Source organism: Passer montanus, unplaced genomic scaffold (genome assembly GCF_014805655.1).
Source record: "Passer montanus isolate IOZ18808 unplaced genomic scaffold, ASM1480565v1 scaffold180, whole genome shotgun sequence".
Taxonomy (NCBI): Eukaryota; Metazoa; Chordata; class Aves; order Passeriformes; family Passeridae; genus Passer; species Passer montanus.
Window position 1 is genome coordinate 239353 of NW_024365382.1, and position 20114 is coordinate 259466.

Here is a 20114-nt window from a genome sequence, read left to right on the forward strand (position 1 = left end):
AAAGCTATCTTGAAGATCCCCAGGTCCACTCACCCACTGTGGTCTCATCTCTCTTGGCAGGAGAGCCCTGTGGTGTGAGTTACTGTGCTCTCCCTGTGCCACAGGAGTGCTCCTGGAGGGCCAGGGGCTGAAGGAAGCTCTCAGGCAATAGAGAGAACATGCTGGGCTGGGGGTTATGTATCCCAGCTCACCAATGGCTTTGCCATCATCCTGCAGAAATAAATTCCTGGTGCTGCTGTTCTACCCCTCCTGGGCACTCGCTGTGAGGCAGCAGCACCAAGCTGGATGCAGTCTGGGAGGCTCCTCCTTGCCTTCACCAATACAGCACATTGCAAGGCACGGATCTTGCCAGAAGGCCAGCAGGGGTGCAGGGAGGAGAGGGAAGAACTTGCTGGCAAATCACACCAGGGGATGGCCAGGAAACTGGGAGGCTGGTTAGCCATCCACATCATGCTCCTCTGCGTGAGCAAGGGTGGCTGGTTGTCACAGAAACGCACTACTACAACAGGGCTCCTCCAGGAATGTATTTATTTACATTAAAACACTGTTATACAAACTGAAAGTAAAAGAAAAGGAAGAAAGGAAAAGACACCTCAGAGGGTAGCTGTGCCAAAGATGGCACTTCCCACTTCCTGCCCTGTCTCACTGCTGCCTTCCTTCTGCTCTTGTCCAACTGTCAGTGCTGCAATCTCTGTAGGACCCCGACTCTCTCTCAGAGTGAACACCCCTGTATTCTGTTTAAATGGCTTTCAGAACTCTTTGTTTTCTGCCTCCAAAGAAAACTCTTGCCCACACATTCTTTTCTTAATTTATTTATGTAACACAGTGTAGAAAGCTATCAATTCATAAGCAATGGCTCTGTACAATCATCCTGTAGAGGACCCCCGTTAACTTTTGGCCAGCAGGCACTTCGTCCCCCAGAAGTGCTCACAATTAACAGGGACTCTTTTTAATAATTTTTTAAGATCAAAAAGGTACATGGAAAAGAAAATAAAGTTTACCTTTCAATGCCTAAAGTGTGCACATAAAACAGGCACAACAAAACAAATGTGTATTCTCATGATTTCTACATCACTAATACAGCAGGAGCAACAATCCGTACAATAAAATGCAGTTGCAGAGGAAAAGAATTTCAATAACTCGTCTGAAATACTTTTAAAAAATGTTGGTTTACTTTAAAATGCATAGTGATCAGAAAAAAATGCTCAGCAAAGAGAAGCAGCTAAACCCCACAGACACAGAAAGCATCCCCCATCAATTCTTAAAGCATGTTTCAACTAGGACCTAATCTTTGTCACAAATCACAAGAATAATATACAACTGGCTAAGGAGCTACATGATAAATAATTGGGAAAGAGAATCTATCCATGCACTAGTTAAATACAGCTAACCTCTTTACAGTACACAAAAAACATTCATTAATAATGTAGTGTAAAGACTGAAATGTAAAGAGAAAGAGAGAGAAAATACATTACCGATTTTATTAATTCAAGTTCAGGCATCTACTTGTGTTACAGCACAGCTGTCAAAAGGCGAGAATGAGTAAATAATAAAGCAGAGTGTTTTTCTTTCTTTCCACATTATAACTGAACACCAATGGGCAGTGAAGCAATTATTCTTCCATTCAACTCATGAGGCTGCTATGATGTCCTAGTTCTGCATCTGTTCAAAGAACTTGTATGTGGGATTTTCGTAGCCATTTTGCTGCATCTTGGAAAGGTGGCGCTCCTCTGGTGTCACTGCAGCATCCACCTGTCAGGAGAGGGGACAACTGGGTCACATTCCCTTAATTCACACCATACCCCATGTTTCCCCACTTCACGGCCATCCAACATACTTTATACCCTCTGTGTTTGGCCAGAAAGCATCCTCTGGCTCACTTTTTGAACAGATGATGATAATGCACCAAGAACAACTCCACAGCTTATTTTATTGCTGCAGGACTTCAAAGACAGCTTACCAAAGCCAGCAGTACCAGCTTTGGAATTTGTTGTCTGGATCAGCAAGCAACTCTCCAAAAAAAAGAAGGGGGATGGAGTTTTCCTCTGTCTGCTAGTCCCTCACTAAGAGATTTTTTTCCCCCAGCATATGTATCAGTATCTATACTTGGGATCAATTTGGACTCTAAAGAAAAAGCTCACTAGAAAGCAGTGGCTTGAGTCTGCCTTCTGCCTGCACTGTGCTCCCAGATCTGTCGCAGCTGTGGTGGTCTCAAAACAAAAACTTAATTGGAAAAGATAAAATGAGGGTAGCAAGGAAATGCCAGAGCAGCCAGGCACAAGGTAAGCAAAAAATTCCATTTCACTCAGGGACACAGAACTCCTCTACCTCCAAGGCTGACTTTGGATCAGTCTAGTCACAAAATCCTTGACATGTCTGCACTGGTTTAAGTATTTATACTTAACAAAAATTGACCTTTCTTGATTACTTGCAAGACAGGCACAAAGCTCAGTTTTGACTTCTCCATTCAATACCTGCATCTTCCCAGATTATTTTCTTACTTCACTGAACATTACAATAATATAAAACTCCATCAATTTAGAGTGGGTGAGAACAGTCTTTAAATCTAATTTAGGTATTTTACCTCTGCTGTAGGAGCTCAGTAGTTGTGTATTCAAAACCTACTGAATCCTGGCTATCTTGCTAAGCACCTATGAAAACAGTCTGCTTGTCAGTTATTTCATTTGCTACCTGATGTATCCAGTGCTTGGTAGCTCCTAAAAGCAAAGATAAAAAGTGAATTTTACAGTGTCTAAAATCAGGAAGGTGCCTAAACTCTACTGTTAAATATTAGGTATGAATATCTTCCTGTGGATTCCTGCAAGTAGTGACCTCTTGGAAATACAGCAAGTCACCTTCAGGAACAAACTAGCCTTTAAGAAAGGCTAGTATTCCCTCAAGAAACCCTAACTTTCTCTATCTAACTTTTTAATAAAAAATGCAAAGGAGAAGTATTGATGTCTGATACCAATTTTAAATCTACTCTGCAATACTGGAAATGTCTCAGCCTAGTGAGGAGAGAAGATGTTGGTAAGTGGTTCCCTGGAATCCTGGAGAAAGACTAAAGGTATGTTCTTCCCATGCCTGGGACCAACACAGGCTGTTCAGGGTTTTTTGCAGCTGTTCTTTCCTTGTGGCAGCTTACAACACAGTACTGACCACCTTTCCCACAGTCCCACCAAGAACGGCTCCTCTCAGAGCCATCTCCACTTTATATGCTCTTTTATTTGCCATTTTAATGGTTCTGTGTGGCACATGCATTGAATTACTCAGACGAACTGCTAACCCCAAATTTGATCCATTTTTGTATCTGTGCCCCTTTTTATGTCCTGACTCTCAAATTGCATTTTAAACCAACACTGTATCTCCCATCAGATGTTTTTCTTACACAATAACTAGACATTTTCATGAAATATCCAACTTAAAGGTTATATATTGCCCTATGTGTATATGTATCACTCACAAGCTATTGTGAAATTCTTCCCAGCTGGGAACCCTGAGACTTTGAGCACCCCTTGACCCCTGTGGGCAAGGAACAGGACGCCAGACAGAAAGAATCACTGGGCTACCATGACACTGTGTTCTTTATGTTTCAAATTCTGCAATATAACTTGTACTTTTAATACTGCCATCCACAGGTTTTCTTTCTCTTTCTTTCTTTTTAAATTGCATTTGCATACAGTATTTCTCTTATGCAACAATCCCCAAATCCACCTGTTTCTTCAACTCATGTAACATGTTTTTAGGTAGCAAGATCATGCTTAGAGGTCACTCTTGCTTTATCTCCCTTGTTTGAGAAACTGGGGGGAAGACAGAATAATCTCCTCCTTTCCCTGGCCCTTCCCTCCCTAAAAATGACAACCTTTTTTTCTTCTGAAGGATGCAAGCTTCCCCTGGGCAGCCCATGCACTCAGCTTGGCTGTCAACCATCATTTTGATCCATCAAGGACAGAAGGACCCCATGGAATTTCACAGCCTGTCTCCTCTTCAACCTCCCACTCCCAAATCCCAAGACACCCTGTACAGCCATGTGCTCAGCAGTCAGGGTATGGCTGTGTGCTTGCATTTTAAAGAAGAGTCTGTGCCAGCTGCTCTGTGTCCCCAACACTGGGAGCAGGGCTGGAGAGGCGCACTCCTCACAGAACTCAACTTTGCCACTACCCCAGGGGCTGGGCTGCTTTCTGCTGCTTCACCTGTGCTTTCTGGGACTGCCAACTTCTCCATATCTAGATCCATATGCACTGAATCTTTGACTGGCAATCCCTCCATGCTATTGCTGTTCAGTAGAGCACTTGTTTTGCCAGCAGTTTAGCAGCAGTAGGGCCTAACAAACCCATTCCATATAGATTTTGTACAAATGTACCAAAGGCTTAATCCTCACCCTAAGGATTAATGAATTTAACAGCATTAACAGCATTTTGTTAGATGCTGCTGAAGTTGTTGTGAACGTGGTGGTGAAGGCAAGAACAAAGCAGGAACTTGGCAAATGTTCCTGCAGCCTTTTCAGCACTTACAGAAAATAAGAATAAAAGCAGATGCAGGGGAAAAGTCACCCTTCTGTTCACTCTTGAAGGAGCTGCTACAGCACCAAGTCAGCCCTGGTTCTTCTACACTGTTATCACCACTATCTCAGAGCATCCAGTGCTTCTTCAAATCATGATGTGAGAAGGTCACGATTCACAACTAATCCTAACATATTCTTTTCTAGCACAAAATTAAAACTCAGCATGAAGCTCTGGCATTTATGGACCAGGGTTCCATGTGTATCAATACCTGCCCGAGAGCATTTTTATTACTAGGAGGCTCCCCCACTAGGCTGGGATGCCAGAACGTGTGCTAGACTTCTGTCTTTAAGCTCCAAACAATACTGTATTGAACTCTCTGTCACTCAGTTTAAGTCTCTCACTCAGCTTTTCTTACTCATGACTAGAAAATCTGGTAAGTATACAGCATAACCTACTTGTGAGAAAGAAATGGAGTGAGAGACCACTATAAATTAAAAAGGAATCAAGAAAACTGCAACTCAGAAGAGACCAAAGAGTTGATGGGATACTTGGAAGAAATCAAGGAGAAAGAAATTAGGAAGAAAAAAAGGAAGGACAGTAGAAAAAGTAGATTTTTAAATGCCTTTGCACAATTGTACAGTATCAAAAAAATTTGTTTTGATAAGAAGTTTCTAGTGAAAGTCCAGTAAACTCTGAAATATGGCATTTATAGATAAAAGGGATTTACTGAAGATCCAACTTGCAGTCTTAGTAATTTTTTAAATTTCCTCTTTAGCCCTTAAAATAACTAGTGCTGGTACCTCCTCTCCTTCCTGTAGCTCTCTGCTGCAGGGTAATCCATCTACCTATCAACCTAAGTGTCCTGTCACTCATTCTGAATGTCTTCCCTTCTATTTTCTTTTACCCATTTTGATGCTACCAAACTCTTCACATTCCTTACAGCATCTTCCCTAGGTATCACTCTGCCAAATGACATGTTTTGCACCCAATTATCTCCTTGTCTGTAAATTCCCAAAGCCCCTCATCATTTTAAGAAGCTTTTCCCACCCATTACAGAGGTGACAGAAGCTGAGCACAGCTTGTAAGAGGTGTAGGTGCTCTGGTTCAACACTTCTCTTTTCTGTGACATGATGTCTCTTGAAAAAACACCTCAGTCAGGTAGATAACCTCTTGTGAGACTGTTTGTCCACCTAGCCCCCTCAGCAATTTCAGCGTCTGACCGTGCTGCAAAGACCTCCTGTTGTCACTGCTGGAGGTCCTGCTTCTGTCAGAAAGCAAACCAACTTTGAATAGGGTATCCTCACAGAGGAGAAGCTGAGACAGTCAGTGGTTGCCCAGTGCACAGGAGATGTGAGAATCTCTCTTTTGCCACCCACTTTCATGGAGAAAATATGCAGACACCTGGGGTGGGAGCACCAGCAAAAAAACCCTTCAAAACATTTGCTGGAGCCCCTGTGTTCACATGTAAATAAGTAATTTTCAATCCCTCAGTCATTTATTTACTTAACTATGAAAGTTTTTTCCTGGGGAGGCTGAACAACTTTGGAACATTTTTATTCTCAGACTAGGGAAAAAATGACACTTCTAAATAGGACAAGTATATCCATTCTCAGAGCTTAAAAAAGGCTAACAGATTTTTAGTAACTTATTTTGTGAGAAACAGTCCTAATGAAATGAGAGAGTACAACAGAGGTGACTTTTCGGAAGACAAGAACACAGGTGGAACAAGACCTTTTTAGGTATCTTTCATTATCACTGGGTTAAATTCACACAGTAGCTTCTGACACCCAACAAAGAGGTGGCAAATTAGTTAAAATACACTCAGCCAAGCTAGAGCTGATGTAGAGTTATTTTTACATCAAGTGATTTTGCTCTTCCTTGCTTATTGTACACAGTATACTAGAGGTGGGCTGTAGCTAAATAAATTAATTCCAATTTAGAATGTAACAGCTTTATTTTGAAGACATTTTAGTATTAAACATCAATTGTACATAGCTCTTTTGTTTTTTTTTTTTTTTGTCCCCAGTACAAGTGCTACATAATTTTTACCAACTGGCAATGGTTGGTAAAAAAACCAGAAAAAACAGATGTTATGCCTTTCTTGCAGGCAAGAAGCTTGGACAGCGAGGCTGTGAATACCACAGAGCAGGTCAGGCAGAAGGAGGAATCCTGGCTGACAGTGCCAGCAGATCTACAAGGCGACACAAAATATAAGTGCTACATAATTTTTACCAATTTAGGACAAAACCAGAAAAAACAGATGTTATGCCTTTCTTGCAGGCAAGAAGCTTGGACAGCGAGGCTGTGAATACCACAGAGCAGGTCAGGCAGAAGGAGGAATCCTGGCTGCCAGTGCCAGCAGATCCACAAGGCGACACAATCTACAGTGGGATACTATAAATCCACTAATATTCTTGGTACATCTGCATGCTAGAGCTTTATGGTTCTATCTGTAAAATTTTTTACAGATAAAAATCACATAATATTTATCAAGTGATGCTGTCATTCTGACATGAATTACTTATTCAGCTTGTGCATGTTATTTCTAGGCCAACAGTTCCAAATTCACTGTTACCAAAGAAAGCTTGTAGAAGTCCACAATCACCTTTGCCACCTCATTCTATCAGGTGCAACCTATCTGGAATTTTAAGGTTGTACTGTGGCTTAGACTGCAATGAAAAATTTAACCAAAAGTATGTATTCTATTACCATCTGATAAAACCAGGTGATACAATGTTCTTTATCTCTTCCACAACCGATCCTCTCTCCAGGAAATATCTTCTGTTAATGGGCCATTGAGTGTCACTGCATGCCTGATAAAATTACATCACCCCACTGGGAGATGTTCCACCCAGGGGGAGGAGCCAACCATTCCTACCTGGATATAATCTGAGATTTTGAACACCACAGTCAGCCTTTTTCCACTGAACTCCCAGAGGAAGACCAGACCCCTTCATACCACCACTGGACCTTCAGAGGAAAATGACACCCTTCTACGGGATCCCTGCTTCAACAGAATTACATCTGTCACTCCAGGAGGACTGCACCAACACCATTACATCTGACTGCTACCAACACACTGGCTGACAAGGTGTCAGGCTGTATTCTGACTCTGACAGTGGTTTTGTACTACTGCCTTTTAATTTTCCTATTAAGTTGTAGTTTGTTGTTGTTTTATTTATTTAAATTTATACACACTAGTAAAGAACTGTTATTCCTGTCCTCATATCTTACCCTGAGAGCCCCTTAATTTCAAAATTATAGTAATTCAGAGGGGGTAGGTTTACATTTTCCTTTCTGAGGGAGGCTCCTGCCTTCCTTAGCAGACACCTGTCTTTCAAACCAAGACATGCTGCAATAATGCCATGTCTACATTCAATATCTGATCTGGGGTTTGGCCTAACAAGGTTCCTGTTTTTTTCCATTATTACTAAATTCACCCAAAAGAGTCTCTGGTGGCACAACTGTTGGTAGCAGATATCCACCAGCTTGGTGGATTAATACTAAAATCTGCTTCAATTTTCTACAAAATGGGCTGAAAGCTATCACATCAAAAGCTAAAGCTGAGATTCCTGTTTGCTATTTTCTGCCTCTTGGTCCAAAATTCTGCACAGGTTGCTATCTATGCAAATCACCCCACACTTTTGGTAATATTCTGACCACGTCTCTTTGGGAAGTTTCAAACCACAGCGTGGACACAAGGATGCACAAGCATAGGCTTAAGACAAAGGCTTACACAAATAATTCTTAAGACCCTTTGTAATCCCAGACAGTGGAATAAATGCATCATGTAGCATGTGTGTCTCCAGCAAGAACAAAGCAAGGTTAATTTTAAGAGATTCAAGATTAAACCAACATAAACTATGGACTTTTTCAAGACTTCAGTTTCAATCAAAAATGTAAAATACCAATTCTAAAAGGCAAAAATAAACAAGTGTCTCAAGGGCTTACTAATACAAGTACTATCTGCAAACCAGACACTCACACAGCAAACTAAGTACGAAGAAAAAGAGTTACATGAACCTCTTCCAGTTCTCATAATGAAGTCTTTCTGCTTACAGAGATCTTATCTTAAAGCCATGAAATAGATAAAATATTTTAAATTACTGTAAATCGACCACAAATCTCTTCAGCAAACTGAGAAGAGGAGAAGATTTTCATCTTGAAAATCCTATGTAAGAGTCTTACATATTATTTGTTTCTCAAAACAATGAGTTTCAGATTAGCCATAAATCCGAAGATGTTTGTGGCAACAAAAAATCTTATTTAGAGAACAGAGAACAATAAAATACTTGTCTAGGGAAAATCCTTGCAGTGCACAGCACAAGCTATGAGAGGGCCAGTCTCAAACATTAAAGCTAAATAAAAAAATTGGTGTATGATTTCCCAACAGTAAAACCAGATTTTTCCTCTTGCACAGTATCTTCTCATTGGCTACTGTCAAATTTCTTATAAAATGAACTTTCCCACTATTAAGTGATTGGTCTGGAATAGTTGCAGAAGAAAGTTTTGTGGTTTTACACCCACTTTAACATGGTTTACATTGTGTTTGCCTTTACTAAATAAAGCAAATTGATTCCACACTGCTGAATGTAACAATGCCAACATAGCTAAAATCACAGTTTCTTCCTACATAAATTAACATTTATACAGCAGTGTGTTGACTGTGTTGCACAGGAGACACCAGTTGTGCTTGGAAGTCTTTTCTTACCTCCACAACCCCATGATGAATAGATGTGTACTGCTTCTTCTTCAGCATCACCAAAGTAATGACAATCACTGTTGCTATGACAACACCTCCCACCATTAGTCCAATGACAGCACCTTTATTTGAGCCCACATCTTCAGCAAAGAACACCTACAAAAGAAATATAAAGGAAGAGGGGTAATAAAAAGCTCACTGAACATTTCACTAACCTGCCAAGCTGCCACAGCAATATGAAGGCCATTGAAGCATCAGTAATTAAATGGCACTGCATGCCTTGGTAATTACTCCAACCTGGATTGCTGTGCCACAAAGCTCTGAAAGCTGGAGAGGAGCAATCTGGGACACATGTACGGCCTGTGGTGTAGCAGTGCTGTGCTAAAGGGGGACTCAGCTCCATCTTCAGCTTCACACAGGTCCTAGATAGGAAAGGGATTTCCTTTTTCCTTGAGTAAGCGAGTCAAGCTAATTGCATGAGTGATAGGCTTGAGTGGAGTAACCCACTCCCTTTTTTCCTTGAGTAAGCGAGTCAAGCTAATTGCATGAGTGATAGGCTTGAGTGGAGTAACCCAGGAGCACATACATTTCTTTATTTTCAGAATGCTAATCATGAGTGTGGTCACACATTTACATCTGTGTGGCCCGTTTGGACTATGATGCATTTTTTTGATAAACGAGTAGTGAAGGACCTGTGAGCTACAGTGAAACCTGCACACAACCAGGTGGGAGAAAATTCTCACACCAAAGGAGATGAGTCAACGAAAGCTATCACTGACTTAAGTGACCACAAAGGATTGCTTCAAGACTTTGCAAGGTAAAGAGAATAATCTGTATTTGCATGATGTACTTCTGTGAGACCCAGGAGGTAATATCTGTGTGAAAACCAGAGCAAATCCACTTGAATTTTATGCACTGATAAGGTGAAACAGAGGACAGCAAGATGCTTTACTGTGCATATAATAAATCTAGCTTTTATAAGCAGGAGCAGGTATGAAAAATAGGTGATTTCCTTCGTTGCCTTGTTCCATATTCAAATAATACATAGGATTATTTCACATCTGAGCATACATTACCATTCTTTTGTCTGCACACCAATAGCAGGGGCTATTATTATTATTATTATTATTATTATTATTATTGCTATTGTTTTTGTTATTTTAAGCCAAAATGGGCAAAAATAATTAGAGAATAAATTACATTCATAGAATTGTATGACTATCTCATGCTGAAAGAATAAATACTTCGACAAGTATTTAACAAAAATGTAGAGGGAAACAAAAAACCAGCTGAGAATTATACTGAGCTGTGTAACATTTGCACTCTTTAATAAACACAACCTTTGTCAGAGAGGTATTAAAGCATGCAGTATAAATATTTATATTGTTCCTAGTCACAAGCAAGAAATGTGTTATGACAAAGTTAAAAATTTACTAGAAAGCACAAACAATGGATAGTGTTGGCATAAACCAGTGCAAAGTAGTAATTTCTTCCATGAATTTAACCTGCCTAGGCCTGAAATTCTACCCAATTCAGAGATCTGCATGTAAAATACAATGTGCAGCTGAATTCAAAGCAATATCCTTAGGAGACTGTTCCAGGAAATTCTACTATGGCATAGAATGGATGAACAGATCAAAGTGTTTTCTGCTCCTGCTTTGAATTAATGATAAATGTAGAGGGGCATTGGACAGGACATGGTGTGTGGCAGGGACATGGCACAGAATGGATGCAAAGATCAAAGTGTTTTCTGCTCCCTGCTTTTGAATTAATGCTAAATGTACAGGGGCATTGGACAGGACATGGTGTGTGGCAGGGAAGCAAGGCCTTGTAAGCATCAGTCCAGTACTTGCCCAGCAACACCAGAATCCCTGCTCAGTCTCAATTGGAAAGATAACCTAGAAGACAGCTCACTAATTTTTAAACAGTGGTTGCACCTATCAGTAAAAAGTATGGCAAAAGGCACTGTGAAAAGCTAGAAAGGTCCCATTTTAAGCATGACACAGATTACCATGTGCAGGCACATGCAATGCCCTCCCCATCATCCACCATGGTATGGGGAGTTCCCAGCACCTAATTCCTTGAGATGGTAAAAAACCACTTCCACACTAAAGGCTGCTGCTGAAAACTATGACAACCAGAAACTACTGTGTCTAGCACATGTTCCTGCAAATTCCTTCTCTTCTACACCCTGCACAGGTTTGCTCCATTGGCATGTTTAACCCATCTGAGCTAAGCACGTCAGACTTTCCCAAATTAGTGCTAATGCATTTTGGATTAACTCATCAAATTGGTAATTCTCAGTTCTTGGCATCAAAGAGATGGCAGAATATCCTTTCACAGAGTGATTGTCTAGTTCAAATGCAAATTTGAGTCCCTTGTTAATTTTGATTTTCAGCACTATTTAGCTTTAAAAATATATTAAGGAAAAAAAGCTTTCAAGTTTAATATCAGGATACTGAAAGCTATGGAACTGAAATCTCACCACATAATATACCCTTACAAAGAAGAAACAGAACACGTTTATAGTCAACATTGCTGTCTGGGTTCTTCATTGCTTATTAAGCAACCAAAAAAAAGCTTTTAGAAGATACTTTTCTTACCTACAGTGCTTTTGGTTGTCATTTTTATGCTCACAAAAAGCACAGTTCAAATGGGAAACAACATTTTGCTCCTACCTGCCTTTCCCCTGTTAATAATAATTTCATATACCTTAAGGAACAAAACACACAGATACAGCCAAACACAGACTAAAATTAAGGCCAGTGGGGAATCTCCTTTTATCCCAAGCTGCCATTCTTGTGAAAGGCTATGTTTCATGCATACACCACTACCATCTCTTTTGAGGGGAAAGGACTATATTCCTGAAACAGTGTCATTCTATTTCTTGCTGCACTGTGCTATGCATCTCAAATTCTTTTTCTTTTTTATAAACTCAGCATTTTCCATCCTCTGTACCCCTTGTCTAATAGAGAGACTATGAGACAGATGGACTGTGGGACAAATGTTCTCCATATAAGCACATCCAGTGACATGGTAGTGCAAGGACAGGAACTGTTGGAATTTCCTCTCATTTGAGGCTCAATGAATTTCCTTCCTCTCTGCTGACATTGTTGCAGGTTTACTCTCATCGAAGAGAGAACCAGAAAAATCATAATCTTTTCACATGCAAACATTTTGTTGGCACTTTCGGCATCCACATCACTCAAGCAAAACATGGCCATAAGTGACTCCCTAGTTCAGGATGGAATCAGCATCTCAAAGTGCATGCAGGGAAAGCACTATCTGATCACTCACCAGCTTTTGATGATGAACTTCATATCCTGAGTCATGCCGGAACTCCGCATCCATCTTCACCTCCGATATCTCTTCTGTCTTAACATTGGTCAACCCAGAACCTGCATTGTACCACAAAGACAATTCATTGAATTCAGGATTCAGATTCAGGAAGATTCTGCTTAACCCCATTGCTGGAGAGCAGAAGGCAACAGTGCCATTCACACGGAGAAAGTGTGATGCAATGTGAAAAGGAACTGGGAGGAAAGTGAGGTACATCTGGTGGTTCAGTCCCACTGAGGTGACACAGAATGAGCTAGTAAAGTTTCTCCTTTGTTAAACGATCCTTAGTCCTCAGCAGCTATATTAGTACAGGCATTGAAGGCTTCCAGCATGAAACACTGCATGAACAAAGCTGCAAGGGACCAACAGAGCCCTCCTGAATTAGCCCACAGGCTGTAAACAGATCTGCTCTGACAGCCTCTTTAGCAATATCAAGCAAATTTGTTGTTTAGGCCAAAATCTTCCTCTTCCCCTCAGCTCAATCTGCTGTGAGGAAAAAACAAAATACTCATGGTGTGAGTAAGAAAACTCCAGATATCTTATTTTCTTGCTTCCTGCAAATCTGTACCTTTTCCAGAAACATGCACAAGTTACTAAATTGTTTGTGGAGTTTACAGAGTTTTTAGATTTCATACTGCTCAAAATTAATGATTCTTCTTATCTTCTCTCTGAAAGATGATAACTGTCTCTCTGTTAGAAACATACAGAAAAGCAAGTGACTACAGCTTGCAACATTTATAATCATACATAGTTTACAGTCCTGTTCTCTTATGGGTGTGAAGGGGAGATGCTGCACTCATCTAGCTGGAAAGAAGGTCAAAATGTCCTCCTGGAAAATAGCCTTGGGACAATGAGTGGTGAATCCTGTATATGTCTATGAATCCTGAAGAGCTGCCCCTGGCTTAGAGAGACTGTATGGATATTCATGGAGCTGACTGCTTTCCTTCTCAGTCCTAATGTACCCAACATTTGTATTTCTTGGAGGTAAAACACTGCAGAAGAATGGTGTTTATGAGATGTAATTTCCTCCCTCTACTGAATATAGTAAGAACAAACCAGTTCATCTTCCTTGTTTGTATTTATTTCACCATTTTCTCACTTCCAATTCCTCTCTCCAAGGCTTGAGTCTTAGAATCTTGCGCTGAACTTAAGTTTTGATTAAGAGGAAGAAGCTCTTTTAAAATTCTCAACACTACTGACTGCTCCTGTGCTTCACTGTCTCACTGGACTATCAATAATAATTCCTTAAGAATTCCATGTGCCAATGAACTCCACAGCCTTAAAATAGCACTCAATCCAATAATTTTTTTTTAATTGCCTTCAAATGTGCAATTTCTTTTTTCATTAAATGGTGGTTTATTTTTGAATTATGAACCAGCAAGAATAGATCTTCCTTCTCTGGACTGTACAGAAAACCCACTCTAAGGTGTTGATCTTTATTTTCATAGGAAAACATGCAAAGGAGAGAACAAGAATGATCCTCATGCTACAAAGAATTTATGGTTATTTTTTTGCCCATAACTTTTACCTTACTTTTTTTTTTTTAGGGAATCACACAAAAATTTATTAAGTTCTGATTTTTGATGCTACATAACAGTACTGACACAAATACATTATGACATTTATGGGAGACCATTTTTAAATGCAAGAACTGTAAAGTACCCAAGGAATTGCAGTCTGAAAACAAACAATGATATTCTGTCAAAGAAATGCAGGAGGAGGTGGAGCTGCAGGAAATAAAGCCCACGTGGTACCTGAAAACAGGTTTAACTTTCTATCCTTGAAGTAGCTGTGGTTAGTTTTCCAAATTAAGAGCACAATTTACTCTCTTTTGTGCATGATCTCCCAGTACCCCCTACACCCACATCAATGGGAAATGAGGAAAAGTATGTTGGAGACTGAAATGTTATGGTTTATGGCTTAAATATTTTTACAAAGGACTACTGCCCATTTTAGCAAAACCATGTAACCAAAACTGAAGATTACTGCACTCCTGACTGAGGCCCTGGGCTGTAAATTGCTTTGATAAAGTGACAGTGTTCTCAGGTCTGGTTTGGGAAAAATACTTTCACAGGAGGATTAAGCCCAGCATCTTGAGGGGTGGAGGCTATAGCCCCAGGCTTATCTGCCTGGCTTGTACAGACCCCTACATCAAAGGGAGGATGAGGAGAGGTTTCCTGTGTATGGCGAAAAAGCCTCTGGTCAGAGGCAGTGAACACCCATCCTCCACTGGGCAGACTGGCCCAGCTGTAGGGCCTCTCACCCCTGGAAAGCCACATCTATGGGAATTCACATGGGGCACAGATGAGGGGTGTCACTGGGTGTCCCCAAAGGGGTCCCCAGACCCTGTACCAGAGCACTGCACATGATACTGCATGATGCAACAGATCCACAGGCTTACAAGTGTCAAACTGCCCCCCTCAGGGAGGTACCTGTGTGTTCCCACCTGCCCGAAAATATACTAATCCATTGGATTCTATACTTTTTAGCAGGGAACCCTCACCAGCAAGAAGACCAGATGGACGGAAACAAGGAGATGTCATTGGGACCCACAGAGGGGTGATATACTCCTACTTAATCTGTCTCTGTCATTCTCCCTGTCCTCTCTGCCCCCACACCCCCCCCATTTCTATTTATTTCTCTTTTTTCTTTTCCCTTTCTTTCTCTTTGCTTCTCTTACTATTAAATAAAATATGTCTTTTTTTTTTTTTATCAACGTCTATCCTCTTCTGGTTTTAACTGCATTTTGGGGATTATTCAAACATCCAGTTTTGTTCCATTTTATTCAGGGTTAGTTCTCTTTGCTCCTCTGTGATAAGAGTGGATCGCAATGAAGGAGAACAAGGAAGCAAGGAGGCTCAACCTGTCAACCCCTCCAGCCTTTTTTGTTTTAGGATTAAAACAGAAGGGAGAAAATTGCAGTAGTGAAGTACCAGTGCAGTAGCTGGGGGGAAAGGGCTTTCCCAGGACATTTTACTGTCCTTGGCTGCAGCAGCTGAAGAGGTGGCTGCTCCCAGCTGCTCACCATTGTCCATGGCCACACTCACTGCCCTTGCAGATACCCTGGCAAAATCACCACATGGACATTCCACCAAGGCAAAGGCCTGAGGAACTTCACTGCTACAGCTGGCAAATCCGCTGGAGCTGTAAGTATTCATTAGAACATATCCACACACACATAAGATAAATTAGTGAACAATCTGCTTGTGTTTTGTTGAGGGAAGTGCTACCTCCCAAACTCTTAGAGGTCACTGGAAGAGTTAGGAATCACATGGGAAACAGTGATTCCAAAAAGCTTTTGGGAAGGTCCCTGATCAAAGCTCTGGCAGAAGCTAAGAGCCAAGGATTAGAAGGGAAATTCCTACATTACTTTCCATAACTGACTAAGAGAAAGGAAATTAAGTGCAAATACACATCTGTTTTTCACAATGGAGGAATATTACTAGTGAGTTCCATAAGGATCTGTGCTGTGCTGTTTGCAATGTGATCTGGATAGGAGACTGAATAGTGACATGACAAAATATTCAAGAAAAAAAGAGGATAGTCAAAGTAAAACCAGTTGCAAAGAACTGCAGAAGGATCTTACAAATTCCAAGAGCACAATAAAAGGGAAATTCTATTTAGTGTTGATATAATGCAAAGTGGTGCTTGTGGGGCTACACAGCCCTAAGTACACATATAAAGACTCTAATTTAGCTCTGTGCCACCTGGGACAGAGACCTTGCAGTCACAGTGAGTAACTCCATGGGCACTTGGCTCAGTAGCAGTCAAAAAGGCAAAGAGAAAGGTAGAACAATTATGAAAAAAGAGAGAAAATAGAAAACATTGTTACACCACTGTATATATGATGCATCCTCAACTTAAATCTGGCTATTTGTTCTGGTCACCTCACCTCACACAAAGGCAGAAGAACTACAAAAGATATAATGCAGGGAGACACAGATGATCACAGGTGTGGAAAGGCTTTTGTACACAAAGGACTGAAATCGTGAGTCTTCAGACTGGAAGAGGCAAATGAGGTGAAACACAAGAGAGTGTTTGACTGTGAATGATAAGGGGAAAGTCAAGGGGAAATGCTCACTCATTATTTCTCCTAAGAAATACAGGACACTAACATGGCTATGATACAGCAGATTGAAAAGAAATACAAGAAAGTGTGTGCATATATATATATATATGTATAATTCAGTACTATGCAAAATTGGACTGTGGAATTCACTGGCACGAATCACGAGGATGTTCAAAATACAAACGGAAATGCAAAGAAGGAAGGTTCCTTCAGGGTTACTAGATACAAAGGTGAAAATACAGTTTTCAGTCCTCGAACCTATCAAATGCTAGCTGCCAAATGCACAATGGATGTGCTGGGGTATAAGGAGAGGTGAAATCTCTACATATTCTGTTTGTACTGTTAGAGGTAGGAAAATGGACATGAGCATTTCTGCTTTTGACCACTTTTAGTGCAGCAAAGCTGCAACAGCTGAGTTTGTGGGTTTTTGTCAGCTTCTGTTCAACATTCAAACGCCACAGGCAGGACTTACAGTGAACATTACAGGGGCAGAGCAGGTCACGTCAATGGGCACCAGAGGGTGCTAAGTTCACCAGTAGTCTCAGCTGCTGAAAAAATGCAGGCTCCAGCTTCCCCTAGAGCAACAAACAGTAGCACGGGAGCCGTGCTTTTTAACCTGCATATAGCAGGTTAAACAATGGGTTTTTGCCTTGGGATCAGGCAGAATTTTTTTTTGTTTGGGCCAAGTGACCAAGGTCCCACAAAAATGCCTTGGAATTTGAACTAAAGATAGCATCTGATACTAGGAAGTTAATGATGTTAAGACTTACTAAAACTTGTTTTTGGCAACTTGCACCAGAAAAAGGTCAGAAACAGAGAAATCTTAATTTTTTTAGCTTTTACAGTAACAAACCTGATAGCAAATTTTTCTTTCCTTCTACCTCCTTCCTTCTACCTCCTTCCTTCTACCTCCCTTACAAGTGAGGAAAAAGACTTCAACTAGGGTAAACTGCTCGTCTTCTGCAAATAACTGATTATATAGTAAGCAGTATGACATTGCACTGGAATCAATTAAATACCTGGTATGAGATAAAAATGGGGTTACACACACTTTTCCACAATGTTATAGAATTGAGACTTTTTGTTGAAGAGATTCTCTTTATTACCAGTTCATTCACTTTACTGTCCTAGTGACCACACATTTAGACTTGCATGCTAAAATCAAAGATATACTTTTCAAGGGTAGTAACTGAAGTAGGAAAAACTTCAGGGTCTTTCTAAAACTCTGATCAGAGGTGAGCTGCAAACAGTCAAGGGATTCCTAATACCTCTTTACCCTTGCACTGATGACAAGCACACAAAGAACAATTCTCTCTCTGACAAGAACTTTAATCCTGACCTTGGACAAAATGATGTTTTTTCCATTACCAATTCCAAAATATACAACCCAAACACAAAAGCCAGTATACAAGATGAAAAGTGAGAGCAACAGCCTCATTGCAAATTCACAAAAAATTATAAATGCTATCAGTTTTCTTTGAATTACATACCACATTTAGGGAGCTGCAATCCTAATCACTTCAATTTAAGAATGCTTCAATTCAGCTGAAAAATGTATTAACTCACAGCTCCTTAGAAAAACTGACAAAACTATTTTGTTGTAAAAACCATAGGCTTTTTTAAAAGCTTCTGGTGAAATTAAACAAAATGAGCTATGATGGGCTTTTTATTGACATTGATTTTAATTAGCAATATTAACTGCTTCTATATTTACACAGGTACACATGCATGTGTGCACACATACATTTCCAAACATCAAAAAATAGAGAGTATGAAACCCCAATTTTTCCTTGCCCTAGTGGGAAAAAAAATCATATGGAGTGAAAAACTACCCATATGACAAGTAGCTGCTTTGGGGAACACTCAGTATACTAACACTGAGGAGCTTCTGTGTTTGTGTAAATATATATTTATGCTTTCAGAAGACTAAAAAACGAGGTTACAGTGAATCCCACCAAGGATATAATTAGAAGCACATTATCCACCATACTGCTTGCAATTACTTTGTGTACTGGTTACATAAACAGCTAGAAAGGTTTTGTGGTATTGTTTTGCACAGATTGAAGAGTGTTAGCTGTGCCTGAGGTTGCATCTGGAGTTAAAAACTAAATCTCCAAGTCAAGCACTGTTGAAACAACTGGACCTGGGTGGTTTCTACACAGAGAAAATCAAAGTAGCAGTTTGAGTGACTGCGGTACTGACTGTATTCAGGAAAACATTCAGCTCCATGTCCATGAACTGTGCTTCAGTCATGGCCAGAACAAGAAAAGAGTTGTTGAATTAAAGCCTGTTACACATGTGGCAAACAGCTTTATCTGGGTTAATCATCATCAAACATAAAAAGGGTGGAAGGGAAGGAATGCAGTCTTCGAACAAACCCCTGGAGTAGAGAGCTGCCTGCTCTAATCAGAAGTTCAACTATGACTTCCACATGACTCAGGGACTGTGTGCAGGTCATTTAAATTTTGAAATGAAAGAAGAATGTATGTTGTAAACTCATAAAGATGAAAATGAAGACTATGTACTCTTTTTTGTAACATTAACTTAAACATCTTTGAGGGATATGCACTTTTAAGATTGCATGGAGCTAAAACTTTCTGGTCTCTCCTAAGATGTAAGTGAACTGCTGGTTCATTTTTACTTCATGGATGATTATGGGGCTCTCAAATTGAAAAAAATCAGAAAATAAGTGCAATAAAAGCATTATCTTTTTTACAAAAGAATGTCATTGGAATGAAGGATAAAATACTTATTTCTCAGAGTACATGTATGTAGAAATGAATAATCAAAACAAGTAAAATCTGGTTTGATAATCTTTCTGGTATGTCAATCCAGATGCTGTGTCTATGTAACTATAATCGCATTCACAGTTAGCAACAATTTCATAAAACAAACCAAAACAATCTAATGGAAAAAATTATTAATGATTTTCATTTGGTAGCTGCAGACAGTTTGTTTAAAGCAACTGTACTAAACTAACATCACAAAGACAGGAAAAAATATGTTGGCAGTTTCTGACAAGAAAACCATAAATAACTAAGCTGCTCTCTGCCCTCACCTCATACAGACCACAGCACAGGTGCCAATGATTCTGCAGAACAGCCATTAGGCTTACAGAGCCTCTGCATGAGGAAAAAAACCCTCAGTTATCATGTAATATAATAAAGACAGACATGTCAGGATTTATTAGCAGAAGAGCCAAAGACACAGAAGCAGCTTTATGTGCAATGTTTCCCCAAAACAGTTAAATGTTTGCAAAAATGATCAATTGACAGAGAGCTGGAATAACGCAAAAAACCACTAAGTCCAAATTATACTACATGGAAGAAAATAACACACTTAATAGCATAAAATCCTTGCATTGTGAATTACAGGCATCCTGTAAGTCATGTCTTTACAGCTGTGAGTGTATAATTACAATTGCAACTGTGTAACAGATGAAAATATGATCTGCCCTGAACAGAGCATTAGTTATCACCCTGAATTACAGAAAATATAC

At 40.0% G+C, this 20114-nt stretch overlaps 1 protein-coding gene across 3 annotated transcripts in view; it reads right to left on the reverse strand.

The window, feature by feature from the left end:
• Nucleotides 1-511: 511 nt before the first annotated feature.
• Nucleotides 512-20114, reverse strand: part of LOC120500562 (amyloid beta precursor protein) — a 186696-nt gene continuing 167093 nt past the window's right edge. For 2 of the 3 annotated variants that reach the window (XM_039705626.1, XM_039705625.1), the window contains 3 exons: nucleotides 12505-12605; nucleotides 9217-9363; nucleotides 512-1752 (listed from right to left, as the gene is read on the reverse strand). In XM_039705626.1, the coding sequence (XP_039561560.1) occupies nucleotides 1651-1752; nucleotides 9217-9363; nucleotides 12505-12605 (350 nt within the window). In that variant the 3' untranslated portion in view covers nucleotides 512-1650. The remainder of the gene's footprint in view (nucleotides 1753-9216; nucleotides 9364-12504; nucleotides 12606-20114) is intronic. The other variant, XM_039705627.1, reaches the window with a different exon arrangement.